This window comes from Cyrtonyx montezumae, unplaced genomic scaffold (genome assembly GCF_038088225.1).
Source record: "Cyrtonyx montezumae isolate F1298 unplaced genomic scaffold, pur_monq_1.0 scaffold_18, whole genome shotgun sequence".
Taxonomy (NCBI): domain Eukaryota; kingdom Metazoa; phylum Chordata; class Aves; order Galliformes; family Odontophoridae; genus Cyrtonyx; species Cyrtonyx montezumae.
In genome coordinates, this window is record NW_027071914.1 from 8,994,083 (window position 1) to 9,016,324 (window position 22,242).

At 41.2% G+C, this 22,242-nt stretch overlaps 2 protein-coding genes across 2 annotated transcripts in view; both read left to right on the forward strand.

Moving 5' to 3' along the window:
* Positions 1-22,242, forward strand: part of CREBRF (CREB3 regulatory factor) — a 515,923-nt gene that overhangs the window by 259,880 nt on the left and 233,801 nt on the right. The gene's annotated exons all lie outside the window — the stretch shown is intronic.
* The window catches only part of CPEB4 (cytoplasmic polyadenylation element binding protein 4), a 38,391-nt gene continuing 18,432 nt past the window's right edge, over positions 2,284-22,242 (forward strand). The window contains exons 1-2 of the mRNA XM_065734566.1: positions 2,284-5,078; positions 13,958-14,039. Coding sequence (XP_065590638.1) covers positions 3,957-5,078; positions 13,958-14,039 — 1,204 coding nt within the window. The 5' untranslated portion in view covers positions 2,284-3,956. The remainder of the gene's footprint in view (positions 5,079-13,957; positions 14,040-22,242) is intronic.

Consider the following 22,242-nt stretch of genomic DNA (forward strand, 5'->3'; position numbering starts at 1 on the left):
AGCTGTAAAGAAGCCTCCCATGGTTTGAGCAAACCTCATTTGTCAGGCAGAGTGAATGAAGTACCATTTTGGAAGTCCTTTTCATATCACTCACACTGATCTACATCCCCCTGCATTGCGAAGGTGTGCCTAAAATTAATTGAGGCCATCTACTCAGTCTTTCCCAAACTATTCATGTAATAGCAGCATACTGATAGAGCAAGGTTCATAGCTTTCTGACATAAGTGCTTGTGAAGTTCGAATCTGATGACGATATTAATGGTATAACTAGAAAAGTACAGAAGAAAATAGTACTTAATATCAGATGTGCTCACATAGGTTGCAAGTAGTAAACAAAAGGGGAAATTATCACCCTGTAATTACATGCTCACAAACAATGATGTTTTCATGAAATGTAAACAAGTACATTTTCACACATGGATGTAATGTATACATGACTACAAGGAAAAAAAAATCATTTAATAAAATGCTTGAGAAGTAATGGGTTTGGCAAAAATGTCTGTACAATCCAAATCCACAGCAGGGAACTGAGCAGCTGAGGAAGAGTCTTGGAAAAAGTAGCAGTGAACAACATACCACCGAATGAAAAATTTTCAGGACTGTTTCTATTCTCTGTTGATTTTTCCACTGATAATATCCAAATGTGTCTATTTTAACTTCAATATTTTTGCCATTTAATTTTGAACTATATTTTTATTGGCAAATTTTAACTTCTAGATGTGCAAAAAGGCCATCCATCTTTGGAAATGAACTACAGAACTGATGTACAGTAGACCATATGTATAGTAGAGTCCCATATGTATAGTAGAGTTTTGAGGTATGTCCATGGATAAGCCCTATTTCTGTGCAATAATTAATTTTAAAGAAAAGAAGCACACGTCAATTTTGGATGAATGTTTGTGCCCATAGCATATGGGCATATACAGAAAGTCAATCAGATGTGTGGTGCATGGTGTTACTCCTCTGGTAAGTCAAAGGAAAACTGCAATTTCACTGTGTGCTCCTGGCAGGCAGGGTCAGTCAAGCCCTCTACCACATTTGCTAAGGTAGATGAACTAATGATCACTGAATATTTAATAAATACCACAGTCATATTGAAGGTCCCTTCCAACTCTAAGGGTTCTATGATTCTACGATAAGTAAAATTAATGCTGCATTGATACTGCAGACAGCACAGCTTGCTGTAACATCTATCCAGCATTGAGGTGGGCTGCTCAGGGAAGTGGTGGAGACCTCATCCCTGCAGGAATTTAAGAAACATGTTGGGTATAACACTAAGGGACATGATTTTATACTGGGGCTCAGTAAGTCTGGTTGATGGACAGGAGTTGGACTCAGTCAGCCATATATCCCTTCTGACTCGGGATATTCAGTGATTCTGTGAACTCTAACTTATTGTACATTTATTAGCTTCTATCTGTCTATATCACTAATTTGTTGTCTCTTTCAAACTACCATTTACTTGGGAAATCCTTTAAAATACGAGTTAAACTTTCAAAGCAGAATTTTAGAATGACTATCTTAGGAAGCTCCTTTTTTTTTCTCTCTCTCTTAAAAAAATATTTCCAGCAGAACTTCTTGTCTTTGTAAACTATTTCCATGCTTCAAGAACTGAAGTAGCCATCAGAAGCCAGGTACTATGCTATCTGCTGTACCACACCTCTCTGAACACCGTCGTTACTGACAGAGCAGAGAGGGAGGGAAAGGTTCACTTGAGATCCTCAGCCCCCGGCTGTTAAAAGCAGGCAGCGTTTCAGGTATTTATTTAATTATTAGATATTAGACATGATATTGCAGGACGAAACGCTGTCAGCGGCCTGCCTGTCACAGCCCTGCCCTGGGAGGTGACGCTGCCCTGATCAAAGATGGCCGCCCGCGGAGGGAACAGCGCTCCTCGCTTCAAGATGGCCGCCCCACCGGCTTCCGCCTGACCTTTTGCCCTCGCCTACGATAGCCACCAAGCTGCGGGCGACGTGCCCAAAACAAAGGTGGTCGCCCCAGCCGGGAGGCGGAGTGGGGGGGGAGGGGAGGGGGGGTGGGGTGTGCATGCCCTTACCAAAAATGGCGGCGGGCGGAGGAGGGCGTGGCTTGTGCCCGGGGGTGGGGCGGGGGCGCGCCCGGCGCCGAACCGGAAGTGCGGCGCTGCCTCCTCCAGCTGGTTGTCATTTCGTGCGGCGGCTCGGTCCTGAGGAGACGGGGCTCGGCAGCGGCCGGGCGGGGAGGTGGGAGGCACCGGCTGCGGCACCGAGGCAGGAAGCTGCGGCCGCTGGGGGGGGAGGGAGGGGAAGGGAAAGAGAAAGGGGGGAAAAAAAGAAGAAAAAAAAAAATAGAGGCGAAACGAGGCAGCGGAGGCTCCGCGAGGAGGACTCGTCGCGACCGGGCTCGCCGGATAGCGCAGCTTCTCCCGGCGCCGTCTGCCGCGGAGCCTCCCCCTCCGCTCGGCCGCTGTACATGAGGGGGAAGGCGGCCCGCCTGGAGCCGAGAAGACGAGCGGCACGGGAAGGACTGCGCCGAGGATCCGCCGGACTCCGCGCCCCGGTTAGTGCGCCGGGCCCCTCGCTGCGCAGCGCCCTGCGGCCGAGCCCCCGTCCCGTCATCTCCGGGCGATTTGGGAGAACCGCTTAAACACCTTCCATGGGGGAGAGAGGAGCCCGGCCCCCCGCCGCCTGCACCTTCCCCTCCCTGCCGGAGGCTGCTCCTCTCCTGAGGTAAAAAAAACAAAACAAAACAAAAAAAACAACAGCGACAACAACAACAAAAAAAACCCCTCCCGCCTTCCCCGACAGACAGACGGACTCTCGCGGGGCGGGGGGGACACCGCGGGGCAGCCGGGCCTGGGAGCGCAGCACCGTCCGCTGCTGCCGGCCCCGAGGGGAACAGCCGGCCCGGAGCGAGCGCACGGATCTGGGTGGAAAGGAGCGAGCCCGGCACCGCGAGCACCCTCCTGGCAGCACAGAGAGCGAGAAAACCTCCTTCCCTTTCCTTCTGCGCAGATCGCTGTCCCCTCCCTTCCCTTTTCCATAACGCTGAACGCTGATTTCTGAGATGAAAATCCTCTCCGGGCAGCCAGGGCTCCTCTGAAGGACACGCAGATACCGGATCGCGAATGAGAAGTGAGTCTGGCGATCTCAGAAACCCAGCCCAAAAGGAGCAGCATCGATAATCCACCCTTCTCCTGCTCAGCTCACTCCCCACCCAGCACTCACAGAATACTAATTTCCTGAGATAAGATCTTACCCCTTTAAACGACACACACGCGCACACACACACACGCACAGAGTGTATATTATTTCTATATAGAATAGGTTAAACCCAGCAGCACGGTAAAAAAGCCTCCTCTGCAACTCACCCCCCTCCTCACCCCTCTGAATGCTGAAATCCTGAGCTAAATTTTTTCTTTTACCCACAGCAAAGACTCTTTTAGAGCAGGACACAAATATATATTAGATTATAGAGATGTATTAAATTATTCCAGATTTAAATCTATTTTTTTGCTGCCAAGGGGTCGGGGGACCAGACGTCATTGTATATATTTTTTTGCTCTTAACTCATTTATGGGCAAGTCAAGGCTGCTGAGGAGGAAGAAAACAGGATAGTTAGAATCTCTTTATCCTTATTTCCCAGAAGCTTTTTCTGTCATTGCTGTGCATTTCCTTTAGGGAAAAAAAAGGAAGCCTCTTATTTTGTGAACCAAAGATTTATTTTTCCCTTTCTCCTGGCTGAAGGGAGGAAGTGGGCACCAATTTACGCGTTTAAATAGTTGAAGAGGTCTATCTTTTGCAAAAAAATAAGATAAATATCTATGATCCAAATCTGAGGCAAATTTGCTTGGAGGGAGAAACTGGAATATCTAGCTAAAAACAGTCTACTTGCTAATCTCTCCTCAGAAGAGGAAGAGGTAAACACTAAACAGCAACTTGTTCTTACGGAGAAGATTCAAACCCTAAGTATAATAAATGGGGGATTACGGGTTTGGAGTGTTAGTGCAAAACAACACTGGAAATAAGTCAGCTTTTCCAGTCAGATTTCATCCACATCTGCAGCCTCCACACCATCATCAAAATGCAACCCCCAGCCCTGCTGCTTTTATAAATAATAACACAGCTGCCAATGGCAGTAGTGCTGGGTCAGCTTGGCTCTTTCCTGCTCCAGCTGCCCATAATATTCAGGATGAGATTCTGGGGTCAGAAAAATCTAAAACTCAGCAACAGGAAAAGCAAGAGTCCCTAGAAAAACAGCAACTTTCCCCTAGTCAAAGTCAGGAAGCAGGCATGCTCTCTGAACCCGAGAAAGCTAAAACTGAAGAAAATCAGGGTGACAATTCTTCGGAGAACGGCAATGGAAAGGAGAAAATAAGAATAGAATCGCCGGTGTTGACAGGATTTGATTACCAAGAGGCTTCGGGGCTGGGTGCTTCGACGCAGCCCTTGACATCCACCGCATCCTCTCTGACTGGTTTTAGTAACTGGTCTGCAGCTATAGCTCCTTCTTCTTCTACGATAATCAATGAAGATGCAAGTTTTTTTCACCAGGGAGGGGTCCCTACTGCCTCAGCTAACAATGGTGCTCTGCTGTTTCAGAATTTTCCACATCACGTCAGCCCTGGCTTTGGTGGTAGCTTTTCCCCTCAAATTGGACCCCTCTCTCAACACCACCCTCATCACCCTCATTTTCAGCATCACCACAATCAGCACCAACAACAGAGGAGGTCTCCTGCAAGCCCTCACCCACCACCATTTACTCATAGAAATGCTGCTTTTAATCAGTTGCCCCATTTGGCTAACAATCTAAACAAGCCACCTTCTCCATGGAGCAGCTACCAAAGTCCATCGCCGACACCATCCTCGTGGAGCCCTGGTGGCGGTGGATACGGTGGGTGGGGTGGGTCCCAAGGTCGAGACCACCGCCGGGGACTGAACGGAGGGATAACGCCCCTCAACTCCATCTCGCCCTTAAAGAAGAATTTCGCCAGTAATCATATCCAGTTGCAGAAATATGCTCGACCCAGCTCAGCTTTTGCTCCAAAATCCTGGATGGAAGACAGCTTGAATAGAGCTGACAATATTTTTCCTTTTCAGGCGAGTATACTCTATTACACCCATAAGGAAAATAGCATAACTGCTTTAAAATACCGTAGAGAGGGTGGAACTGGGGTTTGAATAGTACGCTGTAATTGTGTTACTTCTGTGTTTGCAGCTAAAAAAAGCCACACAGCTAACTTGAAATGCCACAGTGTGAATTACACTGAGCTGTGAATCATGGTGTTTGTTTTTTTTTAGTAGTGGTGATCATATAAACACGTATTTCCCACCGTACATCTCCGATTAGCCAGTATCCTTCTGCTTAATACTTACACACGTTAAGAAGGAACCGATGAACAGATCTACTTGTAAGCAGCATGCATATCCAGTAAAAGGAGTGAGGAAAACAGTGCTGCCTGATGAGGTGTGGGAGATCTGAGGCCTTCTGAAGTATTTGAAAGCATTACATATGAGAAAAGTATTAAGTGATTGTGTTTTGCTTTAGAGAATCATATGGGCTTGTAGTTCAGTATGATTTTTGTGGCGTTTTTTGGGAAATGATCTTTTAATGTGATGATGATGATCAGCACATTTTGCTTTCCTCAGCAGTGGCAGCAAATTTTAGTTGCAGGCCATTAACTCATAACCAAAAATAGATCCGGATGAGTGTCAGGTGGTGGTCTCCTTATTTTCATACGACCTCATCCTGACAGCAGACAGGTTGTGTGACATTTCAGCCCCTCCTTCCAGGCTGACTTTTTATGAATTTGAAATGAACTGTATAATGCTGAGTCTAGCCTGCAGTAAAATTTAAAGCTCTTCATCTGACCACTGATCAAAGCTTGCTGGTTATTTGTGTGTGTGTGTGTACACCTTTTGTGAAGCCCTTTAAAGTGGGTTCAGAAGACTAAGAGTTCTTTAACTTGAAGTGGGTTGCTTTTAAAGGCCTTCAAATGAGGGCAAAAGTGAAAATTTCAAAATGATGGTAGTGTTGTTAGCCATGGTGCGAGAAGCAGGGTGACCTACTTTAAAATCATTTGAAAGATTCGTAGATAAGAATGGCGCAACGTCTCATCTTCCAAACCACCTGAGAGATATAAATATGTGTAATAATGGCACTGTGGATTCAGACGTAGGAGCATTCAGTTCTCCTTAGTGAGCTGTTCAGTTTCTGTTTGGTTTTCAGGGCCAGCCTGTGCAGCCTTCAGACAGGCAAGCAGCTGCTGGCAATAACTTTCCATTAGAGACCTCTTTCTGCTGCAGAGCTGGCTGGTTCAGTATCAGGTAGAGCCCATGTAAATTTAGAATGCACAGTAGCATTTGATGATAATATCAGGATTTGTAATTCGTATAATGATCCCCTGTCCAGCAAACTAAATTTATACACTGAAACCATTAGAAAAAGGGACACAGCTGGAGTCGGTCTTTTTTCAGCCTCACTGCAGCACGACTTGGCTCTGTGTAATTCATTCTTTACCCTGACACGTAGCTGATGTACAGAGTGACAGAATGAGATCAAGCGTGTCCTTGCTGCTGTGCGTAAGGCCCAAATGTGTGTGCACCAATAGAAACGTGCTTGGTTTGATACCAAGGAAATTTCAGGAAAGTGACAAAGTCAACCTTGAATATCAGATACGTTTATTTTGAACACGGTAAAGAAATATATTTTGTGAGGCCTGTTGGTGTCTGTTTACATGAACGCTGCAGTGAAGCTGTACATGTCAGGACCGAGTCTGACACTTCTTTATGCCAAGAAAAGGAAAGTGTTGGAGTGAAGTGCTTTCCAGTCTGTTACTATTGCTTCTGTGAAGAAAAGGGCAGGGCAGCAGAGCAGGACTTCATCACTGCAGATCTAGAAAGATGCTGATTAATTCTGAAGCCATCTTGGACAACTGCTTTTAATAACTTTTTTTTTGTGCAAAATCTTCAGCTCCCTTGGTCACTTAGTGTGTTCTGTTTTGAAAGCATAATTTTTGTATTAAACGCAAACAAAGCAATTTTTTTTTCTTTTTTCTTTTTTTTTTTTTCTGGATTATTCTGATTGTATGCCTGGCAGAAATAAGGAGTTTTGCTTGTTGTACATTTGTGTTCATACATGTATGTGAACTGTCCTAAGTGATGCAATCATGTACTGGTCAAGGCTATTTTGTTACTGGAATCTTCTTAGATTCCTATTTAGGAAATAATTGAAAGCTGTCTTTGCCGCAGCAACATAATGGGGTAATTTGATACAACTATCCTTATCATTCAATATTTATGTTTTGCTGCTTCAATCATTAACAAGTGTTGCTGCAGCCTACTGAAAATTAGTTTCTTTAGAGAGCAAGCTATAAGCCAGCAGTTGCAGCTACTTGTTTTTACCAAAGGCTGTCTTTACTTGAAGTCTGTGTTTAGATGCAAATCGCAGGGTCGCCAAGTGTAAGTGCTAGTGCTAATTCCCTCTTTGGGGAGGATGACATTGCATAATGTCCCTGTAAGCCACCAATGAGAACTGCTGCTCACTTGAGAAGCGTCTGACTTCTGAGATGAAACAGGCACTCCAAGCAGTGCAGAGAGAAGGAAAATCCTGTGTTGATCTGCTTGATAATCTTACAATTTGGGGGTAGCTTGCTTGGTATTTGAGAGTTGCATACACAACGCCGTGTTGTTTTGCCACACGTGTCTTTATTTGGAATTCTGTCTCATAACACTTCAGAAGTAGCAGCTCTGTAGGGACCTCGTGCTGCAGAGATGGAGCTCGAAGCGAGGTCGGAGAAGACTTCTACCAAATGTGTTAATGAAATTAAGTTTTGATATTGTGCTTTAACTGCTGGGCAGCCTTCCCCCTTCAAAGATGTTTTGAAAGGAGAAAAGCCATTGTTCTTTGTGTGTTCGTTTGAAAAGGAAGTGGTGTCCAAATGAAAAAATGGTTCCTGAAGAACAAAAAATAGTTGTGTGTTTTTGAACGCAGCAGTCTTCCCTGGGAATTAATGCATGAAAATGTCCCAACTGTGACTGCTGCATCTTAACCAAGTACTGCTTTTTAAAATTATTCCTTCTATTTCCCTCCTCGCTGCACTGACGAACTAAGTGTTGGAACTGTGTTTTACTGCAGCATCGCCCTCAGGATTGTTTTGGCTTTCCTTTGCTGTGTGCTTGCACTTCCTCATGAGAGTGGAACATCCTGCCTGTTACGCAATGCATAAATCTTGCTTTGATAGGCACTTCCAGGTTTCCAGATCTCATCTTCCAGTGTGCTGGGATGTTTTTTAAATTGGTCTTTGAAGGCAAGTTAAGCAACAGCATTCAACTTTCTGTAAAAAATAATTTAGAATAATTTGCGTTTCTTCCTGAAATCGAGCTCGACAGTAACTGCTCATTTCAAAGAGTTTCATGCTGGAGAGCACTTCATTATATCCACTTGTTCAAAACTGTTTTTTCCTTTCTTCTACAGTGGCTAGTTTCCAGGTACATAACCCCTTCCAAATCCGTCGAGGGGCTGTGCCAGAGGGACTTTCTCTTCCTTCAGGCTGATACGGAATGTTTGAGAAATCACATACGTGATTACAGACTGTGTTTTAATTCTGAGCTATACGTCATGGTTTGTTTGCCTACAGAAATGGGTTGATTTAAGAAGTGCATTAAAACAAATGCCCAGGAATTTGGAATTAAAAAAAAAAACCCTCTTGAATACATTTGCCAATCTTTCCTCTTGAAGGAACATTGCAAGTGAATTTCTTTACCATGCCTCTTTCATATTTGCTCTTTGTTGCTGAGGAGCCTTTCCATAAATCATGATGGCTGGTTGCATAAAGTGAGGCTGCTGCTCTTGCAGGGTTTTGTTGGATTTTATTCTCCCATTTTAGCAGCAGCAATGGTTCTGAGAGATTTCAGTCTCTCCTTTTGAAATAGAGTAAATATTCAAAGTTGGATTTTTAAATGTCAGTTCACCCATTTTTCAATAAGGCCATCAGCTGTGTAGTAATTAGTGTTTTGTCTGCTGCTCCCCACAGCTATTGGCTTGTGGAATTAGGAGTGCTCTAATGTGGTACGACATGCACAAGTTAAGTACTGTGGAAGTTAACGCTGTTCTTGTTTTATAAACTTACTACTGACGTTAATACCTCAGCTTTGGCCCTCCTGTGCATTTTTGACCTCAGGGTTTCTTTTTAAAGGAGCTTTTGATAGAAGCTATTTGAATTATGTTTGTATTTTCCAGAGATTAAAAGGAGTACTCTTATTAAGCGTTTTGCTTTGAAAATGAATTGCGTACTTAGCAGCCCGGCACAAAGGCTGCGAACACAAGATACTGTGAAGTATTGTAGAAGGTGCATTAAAAAACTGAATGAGTGCCTGAAATACAGTCAGACAAGTTACTGGAAATGTTGAAGAGGGTCTATAATTCTTAATGTTTAAAAAATAGCTTGACAAAACCAGAAGTGGTCCCTCCCCAACCGCCCCTCTTTGCCGTCGCTTCACTTTTTCAGCGTTTTCTTATGGTTCCCTGGGTGAAGCTATGAAGGATGAGCAGGGCAGCTCATGGCAACATCCTTTCAGGAAAAACCTGTTTATTCAAAGCCTTTAATTCACTCCCTTCTGTATGAGGAGCTGGAATACAGCATTTGCAGGGTACTGGGAAAGAGGAGAAGCCTATCCAGGAGTGTAATCAAGTCCAAATTTGTTTTGCAATTAATAGAGAAATGTGGAACCTGTATGAGTGCCTTCAATTTACCTCTCACCACACATCTTACTTTGCCTCAGACATCAGGCTTTTTAATTGTGGGAAATAGGTATGAGGTTTCAGAAAGCTTCCTGCGCTATAATGAGAGTAGCAAATGTAGTTATAAGTTTTCTAATTTCTACAAGCATTCTGGTTTTACAATGCTTTAAATAAAATGAAGCCTCAGTTTTATAGCTGCGCCTACCTCATAAATCCTGCTAAGTCACCTTCAATAAATTGCTGAATTCAGTGGTAGGTTTTGCACTGTTATTGATTCCTCAGTCTTCAGAGAAATTGTGTTTTATAAAATTAGGTACTCAGGAGCTCCTAGCTTGCCGTGCTTTACCTGTTGGATGCTTAGGGGTTTTAGCACTGGACAGGCTCATCCTGGGAAGCCCTGCATGGAGACTCTCATCTTCTTCAATCTGAATTGCTCAGGAGATTAGAGTTCCGTGAGTGCAGATTAATTATAATGGATCTGTGCTTTACTCATTAAGCTTGACTTACATTTTTCTGATGTGTAAGAGAGATTAGGTATGGGATTTCGGAGTGCCTTCATGTGCATCAAATATTCACATGTATTTTCTTTTGTATAGGAGTGTATTATATCTATTTGTACTTGCTTGGTTCCACTAACTTTTTTTTTTTTTTTTTTGAATGAAATGTCTTTGGGCTTGGAAAAATAAAAATGGAATAGGAATTAGGATTTTGTGATCTCTCGTTTTCAAGTGACTCCACTTTTCAGAAGACATCTAATTGTAAAACAGAGGGGAAACCCCTTTAGTTGCAGAGATGAAGTGCTTTGCCCTGCGTGATCCCACGATGAAGTTGTGACTTGGAAGTCCTGTGTTCTCCAACCTGTGCTTTAGCAATGAGACTGTTATTATGAGCTCTCTACTACTTATAAGTGCTTTCTAGACGGGTGGAAAAGCAGGATCCTTTTTGTTTTTCTGTAGATATAGTTGTCCAGGATTTAGTTCAAAGCTGTTGTGCTTGCTGCTGTTGAGTGCCAATAGTCCCAGTAGCTCCCAGCTCCTGATCTACTAGTTGTCCCCTCATCTATATTTTGTGAAAACAGTGCCACTTTTTCACAATGTTGTTTTACAAATATCTTTTAAAATATTGGATGACATTTAAAACAGTCATATGTTAAGACTTCAGGTTGTCTGCTTTTTTTTCCATTGTCTTGTGTTCAGTTTGGTCTTTGTACCACTTTTCCAATTTCTCAGTGGTAAACATGTGCTCTTTGAGCTCTCTGAGAAGACAGAACTTTAGATGCACTAAACCAAACCTGTGTTTGACCAATGTATGTAACTAATACCAGGTTGTAGTTAACTTCCTTTGTCAGTGAAGTGTATATACTCTGCTTGATTCCAGGGTAGTCATTGCTTATATGTCTTTTCCTTATAAATAAGTACATCAGAACACAGGAAGCAGTCCAGCTCCACGGAAAGCACTGTGACTTGTGAACAATCAATTAAAAATGCCACTATGCTGTCGTTAATTCTTGTTGCATGAGGCTTCTTGAAGAAAAACTTCACTTTTCCCTACTGTGTACAGTGTGATTTAAGTGCTTTACAGCTTATAGTTAGTGTGTGTATCTGAGAATTGCTCTTCCCCATACTTCATTTCCAGCCTATGATCAGTATCTCAATTGTTACAACTTCTCGATGTCACAGAATTAAATGCATGCTCACAGATTTATTTGGCAGTGTGGCCACTACTGCTAGCTTGTCTTCAGTCTGAATTTCCTGATATATTAGGTGAACTATATATGCAAATTGAGCATATAATTCAGATGTAATATCTGTTCCTGGTAGAATCTCAGACTGGCAGAGTTCATGGTACGGTTTTCAAAGAGGTCTCCCTTCAGAAGTACAGCCAAACTCCATGTAGCACTAGTAGTGGTTCTTACTGCTTAAACTCTCTGTTCTCAGTGTTGAGTACTACCCACTGCAGCAGGTCCTTCTGTTTGCTGCTGTAGCTCAGTCCAACATAAGACATTTTAGAGACCAGAGGCTTTCTTAAGGCTCCTGCAGTGCGTACAGCGCAGCACATGAGAAGATGCTCAACTTTTTTTCCCTTCATTTGTATCAGACAGCTGACATGTTAAGTGCCACAAATTTACTGGAGACCTGAAACTGCTGAGGTTCTGCTCTCTGTGAGGTAAGAGTTTTAGAGCTGTTTGTGGCTTGGAGCAGAGGTTCATCCCATCCATAGAAACACAATGCCGTACAAAAGCTGGAATAGAGAAATGAGCATCCTCTGAAGGATACACAGTTTTTAGAAAGTGCTCCCATTTGTTGCTTAGGCTGTTTTTGTCACTTCAGGAAGATTGCTGCAAATGTGGAGACTGTCTTCCGGTGGACAACCCTGAGCTGTTGGATCCTGGTGGGTTCAGCATACAAACCCAAGTACTTTTACTCAATCCTCATAAGATATTTTAGTGCAACTGAAGTTTGAAATGGGAACTAGTGAACGAACTAAAACAACAAACTAAACATTACTAGCAAAGTAAGAAACAGGCTGGAAATGTTAAACTAAGGAATCCAAATGCTTGCAATACTTCCTCTAAGGTACATCAGTGAGCAAGGAAATAAATGCTGTGGAGAGAAAGGGCAGTGCTATGCTTTTCACAGCAAAATTGATCGGGGCTAGGCTAATAAAACAAATGGTTCCTAGCTCTGATCTTGCTAATGCTATTTGAAATGCAGTGCAATTGAGTGGAAATACTTCACTGGTTCTGTGTCAGTAATCAGCTGTTCTGAGGAAATTAAAAATGAAGAAAATTTAGTTGGAAAACAGATTTTTTTTTAGCAGTCAGAATATAACTTGCTTGGAAATGGATCAGGACTCTAAGAGCTAATGGATTCCTGCTCTTAATATAGCATTAAGTGTTTTAAGTCCAAGATGACTGATTACTGTCTGATAGAAAGAATGGCTCTCACAGAACTGTCGATAACTGCTTTAGCACTTCATTACTGGAAGTAGAGGGCATTACAGCATTCTGTTCTGGACCAGAGGTGCAATTCCCTTTTGAATTCAGACTTTTAAGCACGATCAAATCTGGATCTGTTTGCTTTGGAGAAATTTCAGCTTTGCAGTTAGAGCTGGGGAGAAAAATTGTATTTTTACTGCAGTAATAGCAACAGTTGTAGAGAAGCAGATCAGACCCAGTGTGTGTTGAATTACATTCATATTTGAATGGATACCTTCTATGCTTGATCTTTGTTCAGAGATGAATCCCTTAAAACATGCATGAAATAGAACCTTCAGAACTGATGTTAGTTTTTAGACTCAGAAAAATTAAATGTGAGATTGATTCATGTATGAAATGGATAATAGAGAGGTGAGTAATTTGGAAACAAAAAATCTCCCCACTAGCAACCTTTTATGATACTGCAAACATTTTGAAGTTTGGTTATCCTGAGTTTGAAAATGAATATAATGCAGTGCCAGGATATTGTGTGTTGTCTTATACTGGTATAGCATCAGATTTGCAGGATGAATCTTGTTTTAGCTGGGGAAGTCTGAGACATATCTGTGTTTAATGGTGTATTTGGTTAATGTGTAGGAGAAAGATTCGGTATGTGTACTTCAGTCGGGTTGATATAATGAAATAGTAAGGTGCAAGAGGCATCCTGCCTCATGTTTTCTGAATCCTTCCAATTTTAGTAATACTTGGAATATCAAACTTGTGATTTCAGGGACTTTAAAGGTAGAGCTAACTTGTCACCCAGTAAACTGGTCTGCCACAGCACTACCACCTGTGTGAAATGCTTTGTAATTATGCAGAATTAGAACAGATTGTGCAGAATTACTTTGTTTGTCAGGTAGTAATTCAGGTGAGAGGAATTCTGTGTGTCTCTGGAATTCAGATCATCTTTAGTTCAGGCTGAAATACCTATTTTATGACTTCCCTTTGCCATTCTGTCTCCTAGGAACTGATCTTTACTTCCTAATGGTGAACTTAAATTATTTTTAACATAGTTTATATACATAGCAAGGAATGCAAATTAAATACTGGAGTTCCTAAACGAATGATTGGCTGTTATAAATATATACCAGATTTATATTCCTTCTATTCACATTCCAATACATAGTTCTCTGTATTAGACTGTCTTTAGTGGTGTAAAAGTATGTGCTGTAAGTGTCATAGAATAAAACAGAAGCTTTTATGTTACAGGTGACTTTTTTAACACTGTATGACCTAAACTGTCTTTGTATTTGCTTGCAGGATCGCACAAGGACTTTTGACATGCATTCACTGGAGAATTCACTGATTGACATAATGAGAGCCGAAAATGATTCACTGAAAGGTAAATTTAGAAGGAGTCCATTTCCTGCAGTAAATAATTGGGAAGGTGTGCTTACTTAGGATAAAAAAAAACAACAAACCCTGTTGTTTTGGTTAGGAAAAGTAAAGTTGTGTTGTGCACCCTGGTGCATGTAGGTCAGCTCTGGTATAGGACTGCTATTTAGGCTGTCCCTTGATGGGGCTATTGCAGCACATGGACACTGCAGTGTGTTTTGTCTTTGTATAAAACAATGCAAAACACAAGCATAGGCTGATCTTCTGTAAGTTACCAGTGTTATTTTTAATAGATACTATGTGTGCAGCCTGTAAAAATGGTCAGCCTCACAAATCTTAAGCAGACTGATGAGACGTAGCTTTCAGCTCTATAGTATTTTCCTGCTTGAAGTCATAACTCTCAGTCCTGGGGAAGAATATCATTGGGAGAACAGAGTATTTCTGACTTTATATTTCATTTTAGAACTCTCTTTACCTTTCTTCTTCTTTCTTTATTTTTGCCACCTTGATTGCGGAGCTCTTTTTTCCATTGGGAACAGGAAGGGGGGCAGACTGAACCAACTTGCAGTTTGGACTTAACTATTTTTACTTTTTACTTTTGGCAAACGTAATCTTTCTTTGAAATTACCTCAACTGACAAAGTACTCAAAACATTGTCTACATACTTGATAGAACCCTGATTAGAAACTGCTTATGGGGTAGAATTCAGAAGTGTAGTTTCATATTCTGTACAATGAGAAATCTGTCTTTGAAGGTTAATCATGTAAGTGAAAGTAGCTGATCTCTTATTTATGCTCGTTATCCAAGAATTCAGTTCTGTAACCAGTCATGAGACCACTAAGAAACAAAGCTAGACTTGTGGTTTCTAGAAGTAAATTTCTTTCGATATCAAGGCTTGTGGTGTTAATGAAACATGACTTGGTCTAGTGCTGACTCTCTCAGACGACCAGCCTTTGATTTATTGGCAATGGCTTGTTTCTTGCAGTCCCTGTAGCCTGAAATGCAACTTGCACATCCCCAGTTCTGCGACTGCGTGATACACCAGAAAATACACTTTGCTATTGAAATGACAAGGGGAACTTGGTGTGGATGCTAGCTAATAACAGATGAATTCACAGAAAATAAAAGAAATTCCCACCTTATGTGGTGATATCCAGGCTTTTATTAATCACAAATAGTAACAGCTTTTGTTTGTTTTCTATGCTGTCTGACAAATGGCAGCATCATATGTCCCAACATTGTGTACTGATCCAAGAATAGGGTGCTCTTCCTTGACAGCAGTGCTGGGGATTTGCTCTTGAGACCTCATCTTCATCTGCCATGGAGGCCCAACCCAGGTTTCAGCTTCTCAGATCTGGCAGCACAACACTGAAAGTGGCACAGCTGGAGGCAAATAAAATTTCTCTTACCAGTCTGAATTGAATTAAATTTTTATATATTTATATTCAACTACTAGATAAGGATGGTTCTGTACAGTAGTGTGATACTTTGTTCAAATGCTTTGAAAAGATTATTTGCAACTGTGATCTTTGGGGTTGGTTTGAGTGCTTTCCATGTTTTAAGAACCATGGAGTGTGTGAGTGAAGAACACATATAGTTCTGATGCACATTAATTCCTGCTCGAAATTGTTAATCTCCTTTGCAGAGTTACTTGTGTTTTATCTTGAGTTTTGTAGGCATTGCATCATGCTGATCAGAACACAGTGGTATCAGTCTGATTGTGTTCTGGATGTTACTTCTTGAGTTCTTTATACATTTTTTTGTTTCATAATTAATAGGTGTAAAGCATAAGGAAAAAAACCTCAGAACTAAGAAGAAAAGTTCAAGTATTCTCGTGTGAAATACTTTGTTGTTGTGAAGTCTCTCCATTTTTTTTCAAGGATTTCAACAGCAAAAGTGTTAAGCTTGCTTATAGTCGTATGTGCAGAATACTAAACTTGGCAGCTGTTTATCTGGCGTAGCAGACCTGATACAGAAATGTATTTGCTGTAATATACTTAGAAATGGATCTTTATTCAAACTAGCATCTCCCATGTTGTGGTAATGCTGTAGTGATCATCTGTAAGCAGGGTGGGATTTCTAAGGAGAAGAAATACTTTTAGCTAAATGAAGTGATAGAGCTGGAAAGAAATTGCAGGTTGCCAGTGCAAAACACATTTCAGCTCTGAAGAAGGATTCTCTTGTTTTTTTTCCTATCAATCAGTATAAGTCAGTCAGTAGAAGATTGTCTTAACACAAATTCTCTCTTCTGTTTTCTTTTTCTTGCCTTGCCTTTATTTAAACTGGTTGAAAGGGAGCTTTAAGAACTTTGAAAGTAAAAATCTAAACTTTTGCTGATTATGATTGTTAGTTCAAGATCTCACTTTCCATTTCAAGTACCTGCACTTAGATTATCAATTCCATAGGAATATTTTCATTTTGTATTTTAAAAGAGCTAATTTATGCATACAGTGCTTTTAAACTGAGGTTGGATACTCTCAAAAGGGAAAAGTTCCAGGGTTTGAGACTTTAAAAATAGCCTGGACAAGACACTAATAACACATGCTGAGGAGAGCAATCTCAGAACGGCGTGGAAATAATTTAGATGATCTAATAGGTCTCTCTGCTATCTTCCAAGTCCTTGAGAGGCTGTAATGTTGACTTAATGCAAGTTCAGTGCTAATGGCACCCTCTTTCATATTGTAATGGACTTCAAGAGAGAACAAATGTTAAAATATACCTTCACAAGAATTTGAGAGTATGGACAGGACAGTAGGTACCAGCCAACCTGGTACCCGATGGCTTTTGGGATTTGAAAGAAATCCTTTCTATCTTTAAATGCTGTGTTCAAAGCATCAGATTTTGTATCCCGCAATAAAAATATTAAATAGGAATTCTTCAAAATGTAACTCTTCAATTTAATTAATTAACTCTAAAATTTAATTCTTCAATTAAGTTCATTCACAGTGTGTACTTCTTGGCTGAGGTGATTAACAGTGCTTTGGATTTGTTCAGAAGCCTTATAGTTATGTCGAGTTGTCTTACTATACAAAGCAGTGTTTCCTGCGTGAGATTCAAAGGTGAATCTCAGCTACCACTAATCACTATGTTCAGCAGTACCATTTAGCACTTCTGATAGGCCTTTTGACATTTCTTTTCCTCATTCTGATGTATATTTTTACCCCTGCGTGAATCCTCTTCCTTTGCGGAGCAGCTGCCATTTCAATATGTTATTTTTATCCACACGAGCGAGTGCTGCATTCTGCATAGCCAATGACAATCTGCAGAAGCCTTTCCCCGGAGACTAATTGCATCTTCTCCGCAGTGTATTCGGCCTTCGTGTGCTGAGCCTGGGATCCGGAGCCTGATTTTTGAATCTGGGTCTTCCAGATGGCAATTTGAGCATTACTCTAATAGTAGTAGGTTGACTAAATATTTCCTTGTTAAGTGACACTGAAATGTCTTTAAATACTTTATCGCAGCAGGCTGCTTTGTTACTGAAATGGTTTGGCTCTAAGGCTTTTTGCCTGCAATTCATGCAAGGTGAAACTGAAGCAGACCAGCACATCTGCTCATAGCACTACAAAGCTCTCTAAAATTTGGGTGTGAATTGCTCGTTATCTGTATGAATGCTGTGTGGTAAAAAAAAAACAACAACAACCAAGCGTAAACACACACCAAAATAAATGTTTCAGAGGCAGGGCAAGGTCAGAGCCCACATACAGATACCAGCAGAGCGAGTCAAACAGCAGCTCTACGTTTTAGAGGTGAAAAAGCCAGAATGATGAGCACTGCCACCATTTGGGGTTTTTCTGACTGAGCTGAGATATACCCAGTTGTTTATTTAAAGAAGTCATCAGCCTCTTATTATTGATCCAAAGAGCTATTTCAGCCGTAAAGAAAGTAGGTGGGGATTCCACAGTGAACCTTAAAAAGTGTTCTTTGATCAAAAGGAGGAAAATTGTTTTGACAGCATTTTCAAAGTGCTGGAGAAGATGAACTAGTTGTTTCTCTTCTAGCTGTATGGATTATGCAACACATTCATATTGAGTAAAATGGGCCATTTCCTTTCCTGTGTGAACCAGAAAATTAGTGAGAATCTGGCCCAATTTTTTGCTGAGGGCTCAATAATAAAGGCTGTGATCCTTTGTAGGTAAGTGGTCCTTCATGCTTGCGTAGGCAAACTGAACTGGTTTAAAATCTAAAATAATAGACTTTTCTTTTTTAAGACATCTCTATGTTTTCATAGCAATGAATAAAACTTTAATTTGGCAGCCAAGATGAAACTTTCTTCCCTCTTCTTTTTGTATGCAGTTAGATGACCCAGAGTGGCCTGGAGCTAGATGATATTGCATTCCCTTCCAACCCAAGCCGTTCTCTTTATTGAGCCCTTTGTTGAAAGTCAGAGGCTCTGGCAGATGTGTGGATCTGCAGCCCGATGCTGTAGGTGTCCTCACGGCTTCTGTGAGTGTCCTGCCCAGGGGAACTGTGGTGATCTCCCCTTGATCTGTGGGAGCAGTGCCAGCACTTGTGTGTCTGCCGTCAGCTATCTTTATCTAAGGATCGCTCACTTGCAACATGGATGTACCCAACTTACTGTAAATTGTGCAAAAACTTCCTCTCTGCAGCTTTTGGCACCAGCCGGGTTTGCTGTAATGGTCTTCAGGACTTGGATATGTTTTTTGCATGGCATCTTCCTGAATTTCACCTCCTGTGCTGTAACCAGGAAAAGCTGCCAGGACTTTCAGACTGAGGTGCATATTAATTAAGAGTAAAACCAATAGTGATGTTATCTCAAGGGACTGCTGAACCGCAATAACTCACACCCTGTGCTGACAGAGCTGTGGTGGGGAAGCAGTCTGCGTGGTTGTTTGCCATCAGCAGCTCCCATTGCTGTTCTGGGCATGGTTCTCAGCTGGCTTAGAACAGAAGTGCTTTATTTGCAAATATATCTGCTGTTCACAGTTCTGGGGCAGTATTCAGTACTTTAATTGCTTAGTCTTTTGCTATGCTTTTCCCCCAGCTCCTCTCATGCATTGATTGATGCACTTTGCTGAGCTGTTCAGAGTGTACCAAAGCCCTCACCTACAAGCAGCTGCAGCAGTGCAGTGTGACAGCAAAACCCCCTGGCAGTGGGAATTCACAGCTCTGCCATTAGCCGCTGAGCTCAGTTGGAAGGGACCCATTAGGATCATCAAGTCCGACTGCTGTTGCTGCTTTCTTTACTGCTGGCTATAAATCTTCATTGTACCACGAGTACTACAAAAATGCCAGGGCAGGAGTGCAGTATTTCAGATGTTACATCATAAACACTTTAGCAGTCATCCAAAATTATTTGGGAGCATACAGAAATGTTGTGGTTTAGTGTTTTTCAGTTATAGGAAATAGCTGTTGGAAGAGCTGAATTACTGTTTACATTAAATTAATTCCCCTGGATTTATTGACGCCCTTAATTTTAAGTGTTTCAAGTAGCACAGTGGTTATGGCACTGCTCGGAGAGTTTGGGGAATTCTTGAAAATGAATGTGCCTCTGATAACCTTTGCATTTCTGTAGAAGTACAGGATTTGATGATGCAGATGTCAAAGAATGACGTTTATACTTCTGTGGGATTTGGGCTAAGGTGCTCAGCTTAGCAGGAATAGCACCTCAACATGTGCAGCCATTGAGCAAAGAGTGAGAGGGTATTAATGTAACCACCCTTTGAGGCCAGGAAATTCCTTCCCCTGCCATCACAGAGCACTACAAATATCCCATGGTTTTCTGATCTTGGTCCAGCTTTGAAATCAATGTGAAGATTCCTGTTAACTTCATTAGGATATGAGGTCTATGTTTTTTTTGTCTGGTCTTGAAACATTTCTCGTAGGCCCCTCGTCATGCAGTCCCATCTCCAGTCTGCCTGGAAAATTAAATAAAATACATTTTGTAGTCCTTATGGAAGGTACCTTCTAGAAATATACATGCTGCAAGTGATAAGGCTGTCACTGATGTTTAAAGTACTACAAAGGAACAACAATACTGCTACAATATTTGGAGTCAAAACCAGTGACTTGCTAAGTGTTAAAGCCAACAAAATTGTGCTGAATGCCACACCAGCAGCCTTACTAATCTGGTTAAGTTTTTTTCTAAAGTTTTCTTGGTTTCTGTTTTACGTTTTTTATCTTTTTCAGGTGAATACTTTTTTAAAGTGTTTTTAATCTTTTTCCTTATTCAGTGTTACTGTCCACCAAATGCTTTTATTTCTTTTCCTTTCCCTTTCCTGAATTCTTGCTTTGATAATCTCTGGTCATTCTAGATCATCTTCAAAGAAGCCTTTAACTTGGAGCTGTATTCTATGAGTAATTTCTGTTCGTGTTTTTAAAAGCCAGAGCTCTCCCTGCCTCTCCTCCCAGGCTGATGGAAATAGCTGTCCTTTGTCTTTTTGCTCAGTTTGTTTGCCTTTTTTCCTTCATGTTGAGTTGTTTGTTCTTTGAATCCTTCATTAGCCACGTTTTGCATACTCTCTACCATGTTTATCAGGATAGAAGTGCATGAAAGGGGCAAAATGAAAAGGTTGATCTGCTTTTCTTAAACCTGAGGATAAAGAAGAAATGGGAGATTTATGAAAAGGAGTTTAGAAAAAAGAAAACAACAGATGAGACCTAGGTATAAATGGGACAAGAGCTCATGTAACAGCGCTGCACTGCCACTTCTGTGGTGTGTTAACTATGACTCTTCTAGTGAAGACAGTGACACTGCTAAGACAGCTGTCTTTTAGGACAGGCTGTTCTGAAGGTATTTTTGCCATCATCGAAAGTGATCAGAAACAGGAGTTTAATTGGATTACTTGTTAAAGACTTGCAATTTCCCGGAACCTATGTTTATTCGCAAAGCAGCAAACCTTTCTATTATACTCTTTGTATCAGCCACTGGTTCTGTTGGACCTCTATCATGTATCTAATAGTGGTTTTCCAGCTGTAGCTCTGTAATCCTGTAAGAAATCCAATTTGGCTTGGTTTGTCTTGAAAGCTTGGGTATGAAAATGTGGGAACTGGATCTTGAATGCTTGTCAGTTCAAGGCTGTGTAGCACAGGAGACTTCAGCTTACTGTGCGATGGCCTAGGAGGAACCAAGTAGAGTGTACATGCCAACAAGTGTGGAGTTTTCCACGTTTGAGATATCTGGTTGTTTCTTAATCATTTGAAAATGCTCTTTTTTGGCGGATTGAAGAGGAAAACTAAGTTTCAAATGCTGTTTAAATTTTTGGGAACAGAAGTAATGATTCAGCAAGGTCTGTGCTTGACTGTTGTGCCTAGATTCTGCTTTTTGAAGAGATATTAAGAACCCTTAATTTGTTTTTTTCATTTTTGTTTGAAATTCAAAATGAATTACTTAATTCTTTTAGGCTGGATACTACCATGTGCTTTATCTTAAATATTAAATAAATTCAAATTATTTCAGCAATTTTTATAGGCTTCTTGGGAAGCATAAAGATGTATATTCTTTATTTTCTTTAGAATATAAGCATGAGACATAAGAAAAACTTTTGATTAGAGGAGTCTGAAGGTACATCTTAAAGTAGAATTATCCTTACTAGGCTTGAATTGTCACTTACTGGAATGCAGGGGGGTTAGCTGTGATGCTAAGGTGCAGTGGGTTTTGTTTTCAGTAAATGGAATGGTTGTTTTTTCAGATGAGCAAAGCAGTCCTTTGCATATCTCTGATACCTGTAGGTATGCTGATGCAGACGTACACAGGAATGTATTCTTTAAGTTTTACTTTGCTAGAAATCCTGATAACAGGAATCCTAGCTTGGCAGTCAGGTTGCATAGATATGGGAAGAATGGAGTGTGGGGACACTTGTGATAGACAATGCATACTGCTAATAACAAATAAATAGATGTCCAATGTTTCGTAGTGATGTTGCATACAAATATTGTTAGTGCACAAACAGGGAGGTGGAGGCAACTTCATGAAAACATTCTAAATAATGTCCTGGCTGTTCACATGTGATTTAAAGCTGTTGTGATAAATAGTGTTGCTGTCCTGTATCCAGGCAGAGGAAATGAAGTGCTGATTCCTTTAAAGTGCAGTTTCTGTTTGTCTTGCTAGCTGGAGTGGGGCTGTAGTATGGTTCTGTCTTTTATTTTTCAAATAAATTACTGGAAAAATTAGTGACTTTTTTACAGTTACTGTAAATATGAAAAATAGGGAAATGTTTTGTTGCAGAGACTTGAGTATGGGTGTGTTACTG